The 18,448-nt window shown below is 43.1% G+C and overlaps 1 protein-coding gene across 4 annotated transcripts in view; it reads right to left on the bottom strand.

The window, feature by feature from the left end:
• The window catches only part of LOC125456058 (AP-1 complex subunit mu-1-like), a 48,337-nt gene that overhangs the window by 26,729 nt on the left and 3,160 nt on the right, over positions 1 to 18,448 (bottom strand). For 3 of the 4 annotated variants that reach the window (XM_048538721.2, XM_048538722.2, XM_048538723.2), the window contains exons 4-5: positions 6,889 to 7,019; positions 1,809 to 1,956 (exon numbers count right to left, since the gene is read on the bottom strand). In XM_048538721.2, the coding sequence (XP_048394678.1) occupies positions 1,809 to 1,956; positions 6,889 to 7,019 (279 nt within the window). The remainder of the gene's footprint in view (positions 1 to 1,808; positions 1,957 to 6,888; positions 7,020 to 18,448) is intronic. The other variant, XM_059648254.1, reaches the window with a different exon arrangement.

The raw sequence follows: 18,448 nt of genomic DNA, 5'->3' as shown, positions 1-18,448 counted from the left end.
AGAGGAGAGGATAGGTGGTGAGAAGACAGACAGGTCAAAGAGGTGGGGATGGAGCCAGTAAAGATGAGTATGGCGGGGGGGGGAGGGGGGGGAGGAGGAGGTCGGGAGGAGATACGTCAGCCCAGGGAGGACGGACAGGTCAAGGAGGCAGGATGAGGTTAGTGGGTAGGAAATGGGGGTAGGGCTTGAGGTGGGAGGAGGGGATAGGCGAGAGGAAGAACAGGTTAGGGAGGCGGGGACAAGCTGGGCTGGTTTTGGATGCGGTAGGAGGAGGGGAGATTTTGAAGCTTGTGAAATCCACATTGATACCATTGGGCTGCAGGGTTCCCAAGCGGAATATGAGTTGCTGTTCCTGCAACCTTCCGGTGGCATCATTGTGGCACTGCAGGAGGCCAGGGTGGACATGTCGTCTGAGGAATGTGAGGGGGAATTGAAATGGTTTGCGACTGGGAGGTGCAGTTGTTTAGTGTGAACCGAGCTTAGGTGTTCTACAAAGCAGTCCCCAAGCCTCCGCTTGGTTTCCCCAGTGTAGAGGAGGCCACAACAGGTACAGCAGATGCAGTATACCACATTAGCAGATGTGCAGGTGACCCTCTGCTTGATGTGGAAAGTCATCTTGGGGTCTGGGATGTGGGTGAGGGAGATGGTGTGGGGACAGGGTTAGCACTTCCTGCAGTTACAAAATTGTTAGGGGATGGACACCAATATATATATGGAAGTAGAAAAGAGGAAGATGCATAAAGTGAGCTATGGACAGCACTAGAGGTGGGAGTAGTATCATATTCAATCATATAGGAGTGAACTGAGTGCTACAAGGAATATTTTCAGTGGAGGCTATTGAGAGAAGGTTCACTGGACTGATTCTTGGACTAATGACATTATCTTACAAGGTGAGGTTGAGAGAGTTGGGACAACACTGAAAATGAGGGAGCCATGACTGTGATATAAAATTAAAAGAGGCATAGTGATGGTGAACAGGAAGAAACTTCCCCGTTAGTAGGAGGGATGAATGCCTGGGGTAAGAATTTAAGGTAATGGGCAAGAGGTTTACAGTGAATGTGAGAAAATACTTTGTTTCACTCAGAGGGTGGTGGGAACCTGGATCTCATTGCCTGTAAGGATGGGAGAGGCAGAAACTGTTTTAATATTTAAGAAGTGCTTAGATGTGCTCTTGCAATGCCAAGGCCTACAAGGCTACAGGCCAAGTACTGGGAAATGGAATTAGAATAGTTAGGCGGTTGTTTTTGACCGATGCTGACTCCATAGGCCGAAAAGCCTTTTCTGTGCCCGAGACCTCTGTGACTTTCAGGTATTTAGAAGACAGGGGATCTTATTGAAAGCTTGAGGATTCTGAACCAGTTTGATAGGATGCTTCCCTCATGAAGGGGATAGATCTGTAACTTAGAACTTGGGGCATAGTTTCAGATCAAAGGTTTCCCACATAGGATAGAAATTATTCAGGGAGGAATTTCTTCTTTCAGAGGAATGTGAAGCTTTGTAATTCTTGACCCCAAAGAATTACGGGGGCTAAGTCATTGAAGATAGTCAAATCCGAGAAAGACAGATTCTTGGACCATAAAGGATTTGGGTTACATGAACAGGCAGGAATGAGAAGTTGAGGCCAAGATCAGATGGGCTACAATCTTACTGAATGGGGAAGTAAACACTGTGGCTGGATGGTCTAATCTTGCTCCTATTTTTACATGTTCTTATTGAGTTAGTAGTTTTTAAAACCAGGCAGTGTTGGTACATTTAATGCAACTGATCTATATCAATATCTAAGGTTACCTTCCAAAGCATGGACTAACCAGGAAGTTAATAGACTCAATGACATCCATGAAAAGTTCATTCTTCCGATACTTGATTCCTTCAGATCTCCAGGATACTGCATTGGTGACAGCAGCTGGAGGTCTAGGTGCTCCCTGCTGCAATTTGTAACCTTCCTGTGTAATGTATCTGTGTCAACCCACAAAACGATGAACAAAGGTGAAATGATTTATACATTTTAAACAGAGAACTATTACAATAACCATTTGCTTGTATTGTGCCATTAATTTAAAAATGCCTTAGAGACTACACTCAATAAGGAAAAGGAGAAAAAGTAATAGATAAGTGAAACAATGCTGAGCCATGGATGGCGAGATGGTGGTGGTTAAGACAGAAACAGGTTAGAAAGCTTTGCTTTCACTAGGTTTCCTTATAAGTGAGAGGAGACAGAAAATTTTAATCAAGGAATAACCACAAAGTGGATTGAAACAGTTGAGACTTTGAAGGCTTAGCAGGAGCAGGGTGGGAGAATGCAGAAAAGGGCTCAGTTGAGAAACTGAGGAGTGAGGTGGGGAATAGAAGGCAAGCTGACAATCTGGAAAACAAGTGGGTAATGCTGCAAAATGACAAAAGGACAAAATAACCAAACCAAATTTGACCATTTTTCTCCAAATTGGAACCTGGAGGATTTCATCTGGTCTCTCTTCCATATCCAAATCTGAATCCGAAGAACTCTGGATAGTTTTCACCAGAATAGAGCTTTAGTTTTAAAGGCAAGATCCTGTCCCTTTGCTTCTTTATGTGCTGAGGAGTTCTTTACATTACAGTACACCACATTCAGAAAACCCATGCAAGCTTTTACCCCCTTCACTGGCTATAACATCTCACGTCCCCACTTCCACCCCACTTTCTTATTAAAAGGTTTGTTTAGCTGAGAAGAGCAACTTTTTCTTCAAATAAGTCAGTTTCTTTATCCCCACCACTGTGCCTCCAAAGTCATTCAAAAAGGTGCCTGAACCTTGTCACCTTGCATTATCCATTGTTTTTGGGTTAGCACTTCTTGAGCATGGACAATCTTCCATTCCTCATATTCTTCAGAGTTCAGTTTGCATTAATACATGTGTGATAGGTTAACAGAATCCATGGAGTCTCTCAGTATCAATTTAGCTGAACTAACCTCGTCCATTTCAATCTGGATCATTTCAATTCAGTAGTCTGATTTATTCGGTGTGATTTTCATTCCTAAATTTCATAAGCTATCTGACTTTGCTTCCCCATTATTCTTATTCAACCAAATCAAGTGTTTATAGAAAACTGCTACAAATTACTGTATACAGATTATGGTTAAAAAAAGGAAGGATATTGCAAATCTGAAATAAAAGAAAATGCTGGAAAAACATTCTGATGAGAGGTCATCGATTTGAAACTTTAATTCCAAACAGAAATTGCATGATTAGATAGATTCAGATAGTTTGAGTGAAGTGGCTGAAATTCAGTCTGTTGAGGAACTAAGGAAGAATTTATCAAGTTGGAATTTAAAACAAAATTTATAGGTAACCGGTGATTCAGCTGGTTAGGGCAAGTAGCTTCAGAGTCATGCTGGTCAAAAATTATTCAAATTCAATCTCTGGCTGTGTTGAAAATAAGGGAATGAGTTTTGGCCTGGGAGTAGATCTTGTGCAGTGGTAAATAGGACTCCTGAGATTTGAAAAATGCCTTTCCCGAATAGTCCCCAGAATTCATTTACAGAGCTGGTGTCAATTTTTTCTGCACTCATGCATGTCCTGCTCAAGAGGCTGGAGGTCTTTTTGAAAGGAAGTGAGGTCCACACAAAGCTGAAGCCTACAAGAGCAGCCAGATCGATATGGGAATGAGAGAGAGTGGGGATGGGGGTGGATCACAGGAAGAACTGGGCACCAAGATGGCCTGGACAGTCTCAATTAGAGGGTATGGGTGAGGCAGATGCAGCATATGGGAGTCTAATCATGATTGGGGGTGATGTTTGGACAGAAACACAGAAATTGCAGGGGTGCCTAGTTTTTTTGGGGCCTAGGGAAAACATGCCTGCTCTTAGCATTCTGATATCTAACAAAAAGGCATTCTGCAAAGGCATTTGCCAACAGCTCTTCCTCTTATTTGGAATGGACCTGGAAGAAATCAGAATCACCTGGGAGGAAGCAAAGAGGGCCAGGCTCAAGGACAGAATCTGAACTTCAAGGAAAAAAAGTATGAAACCAGGAGTACTGCGGGGTCAGGTTTGGGTCCCATTACATACAGAAGACAGTATCATAAACTGGAGTAGATCAGGTTTGAGGAAGGGTTCTGAGGAAGGGTCACAGGACCCGAAACATTAGCTCCGATTTTTTTTCCTTCACAGCTGCTGCCAGACCTGCTGAGCTTTTCCAGCAACTTCTGTTTTTGTTCCAGGTCAGGATTGGGATGGAGTTCAGAAAGTGGGAACAAAAAAAAACAAACCACTATGATTTTGTAGGATGGCTGAGTGTTAATTAGTTGGGTGAATACTGTGACCGTGTTTCCCTTTCTACAAATTTAGGCAATTGGTCCAAGCATCTGGGAAATTAATTATTATTTTTTCAAAACTCAGGATTGAGTAGTATTCCAATATTCAAGTAACAATAACAGAAGTGGAGAGTAGATGGTGATTTCTTTTCTTATCAGCAAGGTTTATTTACTAAGTTATGAGTACTACAGAACTAAATTGTAACAGTTTTGCTAAAAGAAAGAAACATGACATTAAAGCTTTTCAGCTTGTCCCCATCAGGAAAACTAGAAGAAAAATGCATAAATGCCTAGACTGGATGCATTTCACATGGCAACACCCTGTCTACAGTTGACTTGTAAATCACTCAGCACCCTTGTTTATGCAGTTTCAATTGACACCCCCTTTGAAATCTGTCATTCTTGTCTCTGTCCTGATGAATGCTTTGACAACATCCACTTTTTCAGTAATACTAAAAATGCCAGTCATTCGGGGAGCTCACAGCAGAGGAAAATTAATAAAGTCTAGGTTAGGATTACTGTGCATGGTATGCTACTATGCAGAGTGTGGCTGGCAAGATTGCAGATACAGATAGGCACGTGGAAATAGGCAAAGATCTCGCTCAAAGAAAGGCAGACCTGGGTATTGAACATTCCTGGATACAAGGTGTTCAGCTATGACAAGAAAGGAAGAAATATTGCAGCACTGGAGAAGGACTTGTTCATAGTCTTCAAGGACAGAGTCCACTTGGCTGGAGCTATGGAACAACTGGACCAAACAGAACAAAAAAATGTGCAATTTCTTGGTGGGAAAGATCCAAAGAATGAGTTGGTATCAAGACAGAAGGAGTGGTAATAATGGAGAGCTTTAGTACACTGGGATATTAACAGAGCAAAGGTCAGGGTGTGTTAAGGAGATTTTTTGAAAACAACAGCAGTAAGTCTTCAGTCCAATGTGAAAGGGGGCATTGTTAGATCTTGTTCATAGATGGTCCAAATGATCAAGTGTCAGTGGGGGAACATTCAGGAGCTAGTTACTAGTGCATCAGAAGATTTAGATTGGTCATGGCAAAGGACAAGAAACAAATCAGAATTAATTAACTGGGGAAATGCCAATTTCAATCAAGTAATAATGGATTTGGATAAAGTGGACTCAAAATTTTGCAGACAAAACATAAACTGAACAATAGGCAGAATAACTGAGTGAGAGTTTGATCATAGTCAAGGTGTATTCCCACTGAAGAAGAAAGTACAGCAAACAAATTGAGATCGCCTTGAATGATGAAAGAGGGAGAGAATTTAAGATGGAGAGGAAATGTGCTTATGACAGAAGTCAGCTGAATAATACAATCAAGAATCAAGCTGAATATAGAAGTTTCATTAAGGAATTGAAAAACGAAAAGATACAAGGGACAGTATATGAAAAGAGACAGAGTAGTGCAGTGGCCATGCTAAATTGCCCGTAATGTCCAGGGATGAGCAGGCTAGTGGATTAGCTATGGAAAATACAAGGATAGAGTAGGGTCTGGGTGGGATGTTCTTTGGAGGGTCAGTGTGGACCTGATGGGCCAAATAGCCTGCTTCCACATTGTAGGGATTACATGATAGTACTCATTTATGGGATTATACTTGGAAAAATAAGTTAATGTCACCATAGATTTATTGGGCATGGTGCTGCTCACTCAGAGAAATAACTGCTGCTAGTTTAACCAGAGTGTCACCACGCTTAAAGTGAGGGGAAGGGTTGAGAAGGAGAAACCTTCAGGGTAACCTCAGCTGGTTCAAGAATTAAACCCATGCTGTTGACATCGCTCTGCAGTGGAAATCAGCTATCTCGCCAACTGAGCTATATGACTGCCAAAGCAAAGTTGCCATAGTCCTATTGGAGCATCGAGCTGCTCTCCTGCAGAGAGATGACTGGTAGTCACCACACCTCATATGAGGGGAGTGGTTGAAAATGGAGAGTCCTTCATGATATCTTCAGCTGGCACAGGAACTGAACCCACAATGTCGGCATCATTCTGCAGCACAACCCAGCTTTCAGGCAGATAAATAGTAAAAAAACACAGTAAAAAGGAGTGATTCGGGACCTAAAAGAAAATTCATGCAATGGAGGCACGGTAACATTTTAACCCCTGACATAATGTCAAAATATTCATTTTTGCCAGTTAAAAACTCAGTCCTTGTTCTGGTTAGTTATGTAGTAGCTTCCACTAAAATTATGCTTATATGGATGATATTTGTAGACAGGAGATGGTTCAGTTGTGTTGTTGCACTGAGGTCAGGTATTTAGCTAAAAATTCATCACAAAAGCTGATACAAGAATGGCTATTAGGTCAAGGCACCATATAACTGTACTCCAACAGAAACCTAAAGTGTGGGTGAAAGAGCAAGTAAGCAAAACAATGAAAGATTTCAGCATTTTTCTAAAAAGTAAAGCAGAAAGGAAAGACCTAACTGAGTCTAGTTTAGTTTAGTCCCCTGGCAGAATTACAGTAAAATTATTTTAGAATTATCATTTCAATAACAGAAGAAACATTTCAAATCTCCTTATGGATTTTCCTGGAGTCTTTTTTCTACTTTCTTTTTATGTAACAGAGTTGATGCACTGAATATACCCACTCCTGCAATATGGCTGTCTCAGTGATCTGGGGGTAACCAAAGTCCATAATTTCATCAAGAAGCTCGTACATTAGAATAAAATTGTCCTGTATACTCTCTTGTTCAAGATCTCCAAAGTACTCGATGAAGATCTAAAATTACAAAAGAAAAACATATATCTTTAAGGTGTGTTATAGATTAAGGCACCACCCCAAAATTTCCAACAATTAACCATACACCAAAATACCTTCAAATATACTTCTCACGAGATATTTAATGATACAGGGAACACATCTGGAAACACTAGATCTATCTCAAATGGCTTTAAGATTCAATTAACTTAGTTAAATTCTGGATAGGAATTTAACTTTTGACAAGGGTTGGGGGTTTCATCCTTTGCAAAACCTCTGATTACAAAACAACAGATTGCAGTCAGAGTTAATCTCTTGCAGGATGCACCATATGAGGACGAAAGATTATTCAATTTATTAATGTTCATCAATTGTGGTTTTGACCAGTTCAAATGAATCCTTTGAGGAATAAATAATCTGATAAGTAGACCATGATCATGGTTGATCAAACACTTCAATACCTTTTAACCACAGTATCCCTGTAATCTTTTATACCACTAATGATCAAAAATTTCTCAACCTCTATTTTAAACATACTGAAAGACTAAGTTTCCACTGTGCTCTGGCATAGACAATTCCAAAGATTACCAAAATAAATTCATCTCAGTCCTAAACGGGATTTTTTTTTAAAAAAAGAAATTGTGCTCACTGGTTCTATGCTCCCTCAACCAGGGAAGGTATTTGCCTGTTCTAACAGTTCTGAGGAAGGGTCACCAGACCCAAAACATTAACTGTTTTTTCCCTTTACAGATGCTGCCAGACCTGCTGAGCTTTTCCAGCAACTTTGTTTTTGTTCCAAGGTATTTATTTACCTTGTTTATTGTTCTATTTTGTAAGTTTCAATGAGACCTCCTCTTATTCTTCAAAGCTCTGAAGAAGACAGGCTCAGGATGCGATTTTGCTCGCTGAGCTGGAAGGTTAGTTGTCAGACGTTTCGTCACCATTCTAGGTAACATCATCAGTGAGCCTCCGACGAAGCGCTGGTGTTATGTCCCGCTTTCTATTTATCTGGTTAGGTTTCCTTGGGTTGGTGATGTCATTTCCTGTTCTTTTTCTCAGGGGATGGTAGGTTGGCTCCAAATCAATGTGTTTGTTGATGGAATTCCAGTTGGAATGCCATGCTTCTAGGAATTCTCGTGCATGTCTCTGTTTGGCTTGTCCTAGGATGGATGTGTTGTCCCAATCAAAGTGGTGTCCTTCCTTATCTGTATGTAAGGATATGAGTGATAGTGGGTTATGTCGTTTTGTGGCTAGTTGATGTTCATGTATCCTGGTGGCTAGCTTCCTGCCAGTTTGTCCAATGTAGTGTTTGTCACAGTTCTTGCAAGGTACTTTGTAGATGACGTTCGTTTTATTTGTTGTCTGTATAGGGTCTATTCCTAGATGTCACAGAAGAGCGAACAGCCAATGGGGAACTTCAAACCAGCGTCTACAGGAAAACAGCACATACGGACCAAATACTGAACTACAGGAGCAACCATCCCAACACCCACAAACGAAGCTGCATTAGAACATTATTCCAACGAGCCACCCCCCACTGCAGCACAGAGGAACTACGAAGAGCAGAGGAAAATCACCTATACAACGTATTCAAAAAGAATGGGTACCCTATGAACACAGTCCGCCGATTTAACCACTCTTCCCTACATCAAAGACATTTCCGAAATGACTACCAGACTACTTGGACCTCTTGGCATCAGGGTAGCCCACAAACCCGTCAACACACTAAAACAGCAGCTAATGAACTTAAAAGACCCTATACAGACAACAAGCAAAACAAACGTCATCTACAAAATACCTTGCAAGAACTGTGACAAACACTACATTGGACAAACTGGCAGGAAGCTAGCCACCAGGATACATGAACATCAACTAGCCACAAAACGACATGACCCACTATCACTCCATATCCTTACATACAGATGAGGAAGGACACCACTTTGATTGGGACAACACATCCATCCTAGGACAAGCCGAACAGAAACACGCACGAGAATTCCTAGAAGCATGACATTCCAACTGGAACTCCATCAACAAACACAATGATTTGGAGCCAATCTACCATCCCCTGAGAAAAAGAACAGGAAATGACATCACCAACCCAAGGAAACCTAACCAGATAAATAGAAAGCGGGACATAACACCAGCGCTTCGTCGGAGGCTCACTGATGATGTTACCTAGAATGGTGACGAAATGTCTGAAAACTAACCTTCCAGCTCAGTGAGCAAAATCACATCCAGAACCTCAACTTGAGCTACAAATCTTCTCAAAACTCGCTAAGACAGGCTCAATTTTCCCAATCTCTCCTAATGGACAGGCCCACCATCCTGGGAACAAGTCTGATGAACCTTGATTGCATTTGCGCTATGGCATTATATTTATCACACAAAACAATGTAAAAGATTATTCATTTGTGACCTGTCTATATTTACAATTGGTTTATCCAGGTCTATAATTCCAAATCTTTCTTAAAGTCTACTTTCAGCGTAACAATTCTAGCCACTTCTTCCAATCCACTTTCTTTTCTTCCAATGCTTAATTCGCTGCAATATTTTGATATGGTACAAGGCACAATTCAAGTTGATGCAAATAGCTGTTATTGTAAGAATTACAAAACCATTCAATAGCTGACTGAAAACATCAACATTTCACACAGTTTATGACATTTGTTTTGTCACCAGCTGAATGTCAATAACTGATGAGACAATGCTTATATTATCCCTCACCATAAGATATCAAGGCATGGGTAATGCATTATCAAAAGATCCAACAGGCATTTATTACAGATTATTATACACAACTATTCCATTTACAAACATATCCACGTCAAGGCTAACATTAACGTATTCAATTATAAAGAGAAATATACTTCAAAGTGGTCCCAGTTAAGATGGATAAAATAAAGAACTGCAGATACTGGAAATCTGAAATAAAAACAAAAATTGACAGAGAAACTCAGCAGTTTTGGCAGTATTTGGCAACTGGCATTGTTCTGAAGAAAGGTCACTGGGCCTGAAACGTTAACTCTGCTTTCTCTGCACAAATGTTCCCAGATCTGCTGAGTTCCTCCAGAAAGGTCTGTCTTTGTTTCAATTTAATACGGATCTGAAACTTTACACCCTCAGGTCATATGCTATCAAGCAATGATGATATCATGAGTTGGTCTCTTGAAAGTATAATGACATACTGACCATTAAACGTAACAGGTTTATATGTTTTTTACCCAAGTTTGAGTTGCACAAGGCTTTTTTTGAGGGATTTCCACTATGATTTCTGCTGTATCTTCTTATCAATGTCACCACATTAGCTACCTATCTAATCCCTATGATGTCTGTCACTTCTAGTTATGGCCTCATCTTAACACACGCCATTCCTGGACCAATTCTCAATGCAGACAATATCCACCAAAAGTCTGTTGTGTACCCATCAAGCATTGGTAATGTGGCTTTGCCCCTCACCAGCTACATTATGACATAGAAGCTACAAAGATAAGATGCCCACGGCAAAGAGCTGACACTCCCTTACACATACAGCCCTATTCTCAATCTCTGCGCTCTTCAATCATTACACCACATACTTCATCTGTCTATACCGAATCCCATCTCAACACCCTGAAAACAGCACCATCCCATCTCCAATGCATACTGTAGATCTACAGCTTGTCGTCATGTAGTAGAGGAATGTCAGACAACTACAAACATGGAGAGATAATGGGAACTGCAGATGCTGGAGAGTCCGAGATAACAAAGTGTGGAGCTGAATGAACACAGCAGGCCCAGCAGCATCTCAGGAGCACAAAGGCTGACGTTTCGGGCCGAGACCCTTCATCAGAAAACGTGGATTTCACCAGCTTCAAAATCTTCCCTCCCCCCCACTGCATCCCAAAACCAGCCCAGCTTGTCCCCGCCTCCCTAACCTGTTCTTCCACTCACCTATCCCCTCCTCCCACCTCAAGCCGCACCTCCATTTCCTACCTACTAACGTCATCCCACCCCCTTGACCTGTCCGTCCTCCCTCCTCTGACCTATCCCCTCCCTACCTCTCCACCTGTCTTCTCCTCTGTCCACCTCCCCCTCTCTCCCTATTTGTTTCGGAATCCTCTCCCCATCCCCCTTTTCTGGTGGGGGGATCTGGGCCTGGAAAGTCCTTTTCGGATGAAGGGTCTAGGCCCGAAATGTCAGCTTTTGTTCTCCTAAGATGCTGCTTGGCCTGTTCTGTTCATCCAGCCTCACACTTTGTTATCTCAAATACAAACATGAAATTTTATTTTCAGACTGCAAAAGTGGATATAAAAATGAAAGAAATAATAAAAAAAAATTGATAAAGGTTGCAGTTTACATTTTAAGAACCATCTATGTGAGATGAGCTGTAAACAAGGCTTTTAACAAGCAATAATTCCCCTCAAATGGCAACACGAGCTGCTTAGGCAGAAAACCATTTTGCTGCTTGCCAAAAGAATAAGAGACATAGCAAGAAGCTACCAACATTGAAATGGGCTGCACTGGACTGTTCGTCTGATTCGGCTACAAATCACGGCTTGGACAATATCACTCAGTCCCTTATAAGCTTCTATCCAACACAATAGATTACCATGAACAGCTTATAATTAAACACTGCATTTACATATTAACTAAAATTCTATTTCAAAATTTTTCTCATTGTTGTGCACTTATTTACTGCATCTTCTCCTTAGTGCATGTGACCTTACAGAATGTCAAAATAACTAAACGTTGTCAAACAAAACATGAATTATGCCCACAGCAGGCCAAGCAGCATCTCAGGAGCTCCCGAGGTGCTGCTTGGCCTGTTGTGTTCATCAGCTCCACACTTTGTTATCTTGGATTCTCCAGCATCTGCAATTCCCATTATCTCTCATGAATTATGTCCAAATGTTCTCCACAACATGGTCACATCTAGCTCTGAAAATATTTTTAAACTGTCTGGCAGAACGTAAGTCATTTGCACTGGAGTGAAGACAATATTAAATTTCCAACTGTCACCTTCCACTGACAGGATTTGTAGTGGTTGAAAGTCACCCAGACTTACAGAATGAGTTCCCTAATTGGACCTGATTAACAGCCCCAAATCAGGGAGCCCTGGCTGACAGCTCAGTTTCTGAGGGAGTGGCTTAGTGCAAAGGACACCCCACATGTAAATAAAGTATGACTTGGTGATGCAAATCCAGTTTCTGTGGAACTATTTCTGTGATGACAATAGCAAAGCACCCTCCTGAAAAAATTTTTACTTGCAACAGTCTGTGAAATGGTGTAAGCATTTCTGGTATTGTACCATTATTTGGGAAGTTTAGCTCATTTGATCCTGCCAAAGATGTGCCTAGTATGTAGAAAGAATGTTTTTTTTTTTCTGAACAAATGACACTGGGGCAGATGAACTGCAACAAGTAATTATCCTGACAGGTTGTGGACCCAGTAGCTTTTTTGGTTTTTGAAGCCTAATTTTCCATGAGGCACCAGATATTAAAACCTTTCAAGAGTTAACAAATTTAGTTAAGGAATATTACAAACCCAAGTCTCCTCTAATTCTGAGAGGCTATTGATGTCACGTGGCAGTGGAAGAACCTGGGGAATCCGTATTGGGATTTATGACTAGGTTAAGAAGACTGGTGACTAGAGGCTGGAGACAGGTGTCTTTAGTTTAACCCTTAATGAGATGCTGAAAGAGCATTTGGTGTGTGGGATTAATGATGCAATCATACAAACACACTTACAAGCTGAAGCCCAACTGGACTCCAAAACAGGTGTTACAACTAGCTTTATCATTGGAAAATGCACCAAGTGGAGCATCTGAGTTCCATGGGATTCTGATGGAAGTAGACACCCTCACTAGTCTGACTGAGCTTGGGGAACACCACTTGAGTGAAGGCAATCGTATAGCCTCATGAAAAATATATCCTGGGCAGAAGAACTCTATGTGAGCCAACAGCAAAGCCCAAAACAAAGCCAAGCCTCAGTGAAATGGCTAAAATTTTCTTCAGGACCTGGGCTGGCTAACCATTGTGGTTGCTGCCAGCATGTGGACTCGAGAGCGTGAAAGAGTTCCACTAGGCCAGAACTGAGCAAGAGAACTCAGGCCAGGAGAGTGCACGTCCTACAAAGTCCACCTACATCTGGTTTGGAACTGTTAAATTGCTTAGCAACGTGCAAATCAGAGCCATTCGGAATAAACAATAACAAAAAGTGTGAAGCTGGATGAACACAGCAGGCCAGGCAGCATCTCAGGATGTTTCAGGCCTAGACCCTTCATCAGAGAGGGGGAGGGCGAGAGGGTTGAAATAAATAGGGAGAGTGGGGGAGGCGGACCAAAGATGGATAGAGGAGAAGATAGGTGGAGAGGAGAGTATAGGTGGGGAGGGGATAGGTCAGTGCGGAGAGGATGGACAGACCAAGGAGGCAGGATGAGGTTAGTAGGTTGGAAATGGAGGTGTGGCTTGAGGTGGGAGGAGGGGATAGGTGAGAGGAAGAACAGGTTAGGGCGGCAGGGACGAGCTGGGCTGGTTTTGGGATGCAGTGGGGGAAGGGGAGATTTTGAAGCTTGTGAAGTCCACATTGATACCATTGGGCTGCAGGGTTCCCAAGCGGAATATGAGTTGCTGTTCCTGCAACTTGCGTGTGGCATCATTATGGCACTGCAGGAGGCCCATGATGGACATGTCGTTTAAGGAACGGGAGGGGAAGTTAAAATGGTTCACGACTGGGAGGTGCAGTTGTTTATTGCGAACCAAGCGAAGGTGTTCTGCAAAGCGGTCCCCAAGCCTCCGCTTGGTTTCCCCAATGTAGAGGAAGCCACACAGGGTACAGTGGATACAGTATACCACATTAGCAGATGTGCAGGGTGTGGGTGGTGTCACGGACATAGGTGGGGAGTTCCTGGACCAAGGGGAGAAAATGGAGTCCAGATAGGTGGAGATGAGTTTGGTGGGGCAGGAGCAGGTGGAGACAATAGGTCAGCCAGGGCAGGCAGGTTTGTGGATTTTGGGAAGGAGATAGAAGTGGGCAGTGCGGGGTTGGGGAACATGAGGTTGGAGGCTGTGGGTGGGAGGTCACCTGAGGTGGTGAGGTCATGGATGGTATTGGAGATGATGGTTTGGTGCTCGGGGGTGGGGTCATGATCAAGGGGGCGGTAGGAGGTGGTGTCAGAGAGTTGGCATTTGGCCTCAGCGATGTAGAGGTCAGTGCGCCATACTACAATTGAGCCTCCCTTATCTGTGGGTTTGATGGTGAGTTGGGGTTGGAGCGGAGGGCTGCCCATTCTGCGGGGGAAGAGGGTGGAGTGAGTGAGAGGGGTGGAGTGGGTGAGAGGGGTGGAGTGGGTGAGAGGGGTGGAGTGGGTGAGAGGGGTGGAGTGGGTGAGAGGGGTGGAGTGGGTGAGGCGGTTGATGTGTCGACGGCAATTGAAGATGAAGAGTTCGAGGGAGCGTAGGAGGCCTGGGGATGGTGTCCAGGAGGACGACTTGTGTTGGAGGCGGGTGAAGGTGTCAATAGAGGGAGGGTTAGGCTCCCGGTTAGAGAAGTAAGCGTGGAGGTGAAGGCGGCGGAAAAACTGCTCTATGTCCAAACGTGACTGGTATTCGTTGATGTGTGGGTGGAGGGGGCAAAAAGGTGAGCCCCTTGCTTAGGGCTGACCATTCGCCCTCAGTCAGGGGGAGGTCTGGGGGGATGGTGAAGATTCGGCAGGGCTCAGCGTGGCTGTCTTCTCTGGTGTTGCTGGCTGTGGAGGCTGTGGGCAGAGCAATGTAGGCGTTGGCTATGGACGGGGTTCCATCGGCATCGGCTGTGGGCCGGGTTCTGTCGGCGGTGGGCGGAGTGCCACTGTCTTCAGAATAAACATTTGGTTAAATGGGCACCTGTTTCTAATGGAGGTCTGATATGGACATGGCCAAATCGCAGAACCAATCTTTAACAAAAATTGATCTAGACTCCAACCCTTAAGTTTGCACAAGGCCTTGGCTAGACTGAGAACGTATACTGGGGAGCCTTTACAAATTAAGTATACAACTTAAGTTCCAATCTCATGAGAAATATGTAGTAAAAGACTCAGGCCCAAGCCCGATGGGTGCAATTGGTTGAAAGTCCCTAGACCTTCCCAAAAAACCTCTGTCAAAGGAGCCAAGGCCACCTTGTGTGTTGACCAGGAAGTTAGTCCATGATTTGACACAGGCCGGCCAGTGCCATTTGCCTCACATACAAAAGCAGAGGCAGAAATCAGGAGGCTAGAAAGTGCAGGAATCATCAAACTAGCTCCGTTTGCGAAATGGGCAGCACTGGTTATACTGATTCTGAAGTCTGACAGGTCAGTTTGCTTTTGTGGGGATTTTTGAAAAAATGACAAAATGCTTTTCTCAGCTGGATATATACACAATCCCTCCCATTGAGGATTTATATGCAAAGTTGGCGGGGGAGGGGTGTCCTTCATGAAGCTGGGCATGAGCCAAGTGTACTTGCAATTGCAGTCAGATTGAAATTCCCAGAAGCACGTTACAATTAATATCCGTAAGCGTTTGGACCATATGAGTGCCATTTGGGGTATTGTCAGCATGTACAGTTTTTCAGGGGATAATGGAGAATATTTTACAAGGTCTACCCCAGGTCACCACTTATCTAGATTACTTGCTAATAAAAGGGAAGACCAATAAAGGAGTTTTTGAGAACTTGGACTTTTCTGCCAGGTGGGTGGAACTCTTAGAATTGACTAATAACAGGTAGTGTGTAATGGCAGACTATTCCACATAGCCTGCCATTACACACTACCTGTTATTAGTCACAAATAGTCGCCATGAACAACTATTCACCCTCCCAACCTGATTATCATCAACTCTTTGTCTGACCAACTGCTCTTCTCTTTCTTTAGGCTCTATCCTATTGTTCACTCCCTACCCCAAGCCCCTCCCGTTTTCTCTACATATTAACTGACCTTTTCCCAGCCAATTCTGAGGAAGTGTCGCCCAACCCAAAACATTGACTCTGTTTTCTCCTTCACAGATGCTGTCAGACCTGCTGAGCTTTTCCAGAAACTTTGTTTTTGTCCCAGAAATTTCCTCCCTTGCCTCTCTCAGTATTCTGGGGTATATCACACCAGGTTCTGGGGACTTGTCTTCCTTCATGTTTTTCAAGACCCCCAATACCTCCTCACTTTTGATCTTAATCCTGTTGGCCAATGACTTTTCATGACCCCTTTTAGCCCTCCTGACTCCTTGCTTAAGTTTCTTTTAACTTTTCTTGTATTCCACACTTGCTTTGTGTGTTCTCAGCCTCATCGCTTTGAAATGCTTTGTTTTTCTTTTTGACTAGGCTCACAATATCTCTCATTATCCAAAGTTCCCTAAACTTGTCATAATTATGCTTTATCCTTACAGGAATGTGCCAGTTCGGAGTTCCCATCAACTTACACTTGACAGCCTCCCTCATGCCAGATGTTGATTTGCTCAGAAACATCTGCCTCCAATCTACATTCTTCAGTTCTTGCCTAATATTGTTGTAATTAACCTTCCCCCAATCTAGCACCTTCACCTGACAACTACCATCTTTATCCATTAGTACCTTAAAACTTACTGAATTGTGATCACTGTTTGAGAGTTTCTTCCCTACTGAAACATTGACCACCTGACCAGGTTCATTCCCCAATACTAGGTCCAGTACGGCCCCTTTTCAAGTTGAACAATCTACATACTCTTTCAAGAAGCCGTCCTGGATGCTCCTTATAAACTCTGCCCCATTCGCACCTCAAGCACTGCGTGAATCCCAGTCAATATATGGGAAGTTAAAGTCACCCACCAGAACAATCCTGTTACTTTTACATCTTGCCAAAATATGCTTACACATCTGTTCTTCTATCTCCTGCTGGCTGTTGAGAGACCTATAGTAAACCCCAGACATTGGAGATTGCACCCTTCTTGTTCTTGAGCTGTACCCACATTCCCTCACAGTACGAGCCATCCAAGGTACAGTACAGCTGCAACAGTCTCCTTAACAACTAGTGTAACTCCCCACCACTTTTATATCCCCCTCTATCATGCCTGAAACATCTGTTTCCAGGAACATTAAGCTGCCAATCCTGTTCCTCCCTTAGCCAACTCTCTGTAATTGCAATGACATCATAGTTCCAAGTACTGTGACTTGACAACAGCCCCTCTCTAAAACACCTTCTGGAAGCAGTGACTGTATTGACTCAAATCTTCCCCCATATCAGCCAATCAACATCACCACTCTTTTGCCCTCTTCTGGGTCCGGATCTGCCCCAGAATATTGAGGGAGGCAAGAGAACAAATTGTTGGAGCATTGCTAGATAACTTTGTATCCTCTTTGGCCACAGGTGAGGTCCCAGAGGATGAAAGAATAACTAGTGTTGTCCCATTGTTTAAAGAAGGGTAGCTGGGATAATTCTGGAAATTACAGACTTGCAAGTCTCACGTCAGCAATAGGGAAATTAGTGCACAGCAGGGACAACATCTATGCACATTTAGAAGTGAATGGAATGAACTTACTAGTGAAAGATAGCATGGTTGTGTGCTGGGGAGATTGTGCCTCACTAACATGATTGAGTTTTTCCAGATGGTGACAAAGATGATTGATGAGGGAAAAGTGGTTGATGTTGTCTACATGGACTTCAGTAAAGTCCTTCATTGCAGACTGGTACAGAAAGTGAAGTCACATTGTATTGGGGTGAGCTGGCAAGGTGAATACAGAACTGGCTTAGTCATAGGAGACACAGGGTAACGGTGGACAGGTGCTTTTCAGTATAGAGGTTGTGACTAGTGGTGTTCCACCGGGGTCAGTGCTGGGACCTCTGCTGTTCATGATCTATATATATATGATTTGGCAGTAAGCATACCTGCCCTCATTAGTAAGTTTGCAGACAATACAAAGTGAGGTGGATTGTCAGAGGATACAGCAGGACACAGATCAGTTGGCGGCATGAGCAGAAAAACGGCAGATGGCATATAATCGAGGCAAATGAGGTGATACGTTTTGGAAGGTCAAGCACAAGTTGAAATTATACAGTGAATGGCAGAACCCTTAAGTGTATTGATATGCAGAGGGATCTGGGTATGCAGGTCCAGATTGTGATAGCCACAAGTAGATAAAGGTAGTAAAAAATGTTTATGGCATGCTTAACTTCATTGGAAGGGGCATTGAGTATAAGGGTGGGCAGTTTATGCTGCAGCTTTACAGAACTTCAGTAAGGGAATATTCAGTATAGTTCTGATCACCACACTACCAGAAGGATGTGGGTGCTTTGGAAAGTGTGCAGAAAAGGTTCACCTGGTATGGGGATTTTAGTAATGAAGAAAGGTCGGATAGACTGAGTTTGTTTTCCCGGAAATGCAGGAGGTTGAGGGGTGGCCTAATAGAAGTTGAGGAGATTGTGAATGGATAGATGGGAAAGTATGAGGCTTTTCACCAGGGTGGAGGCATCAATTTCTAGGTAACAC

Source organism: Stegostoma tigrinum, chromosome 8 (genome assembly GCF_030684315.1).
Source record: "Stegostoma tigrinum isolate sSteTig4 chromosome 8, sSteTig4.hap1, whole genome shotgun sequence".
In the NCBI taxonomy this organism is placed as follows: Eukaryota; Metazoa; Chordata; class Chondrichthyes; order Orectolobiformes; family Stegostomatidae; genus Stegostoma; species Stegostoma tigrinum.
The sequence above is the reverse complement of the archived record's forward strand: the minus strand, read 5'-3'. Positions and strand labels throughout refer to the sequence as shown.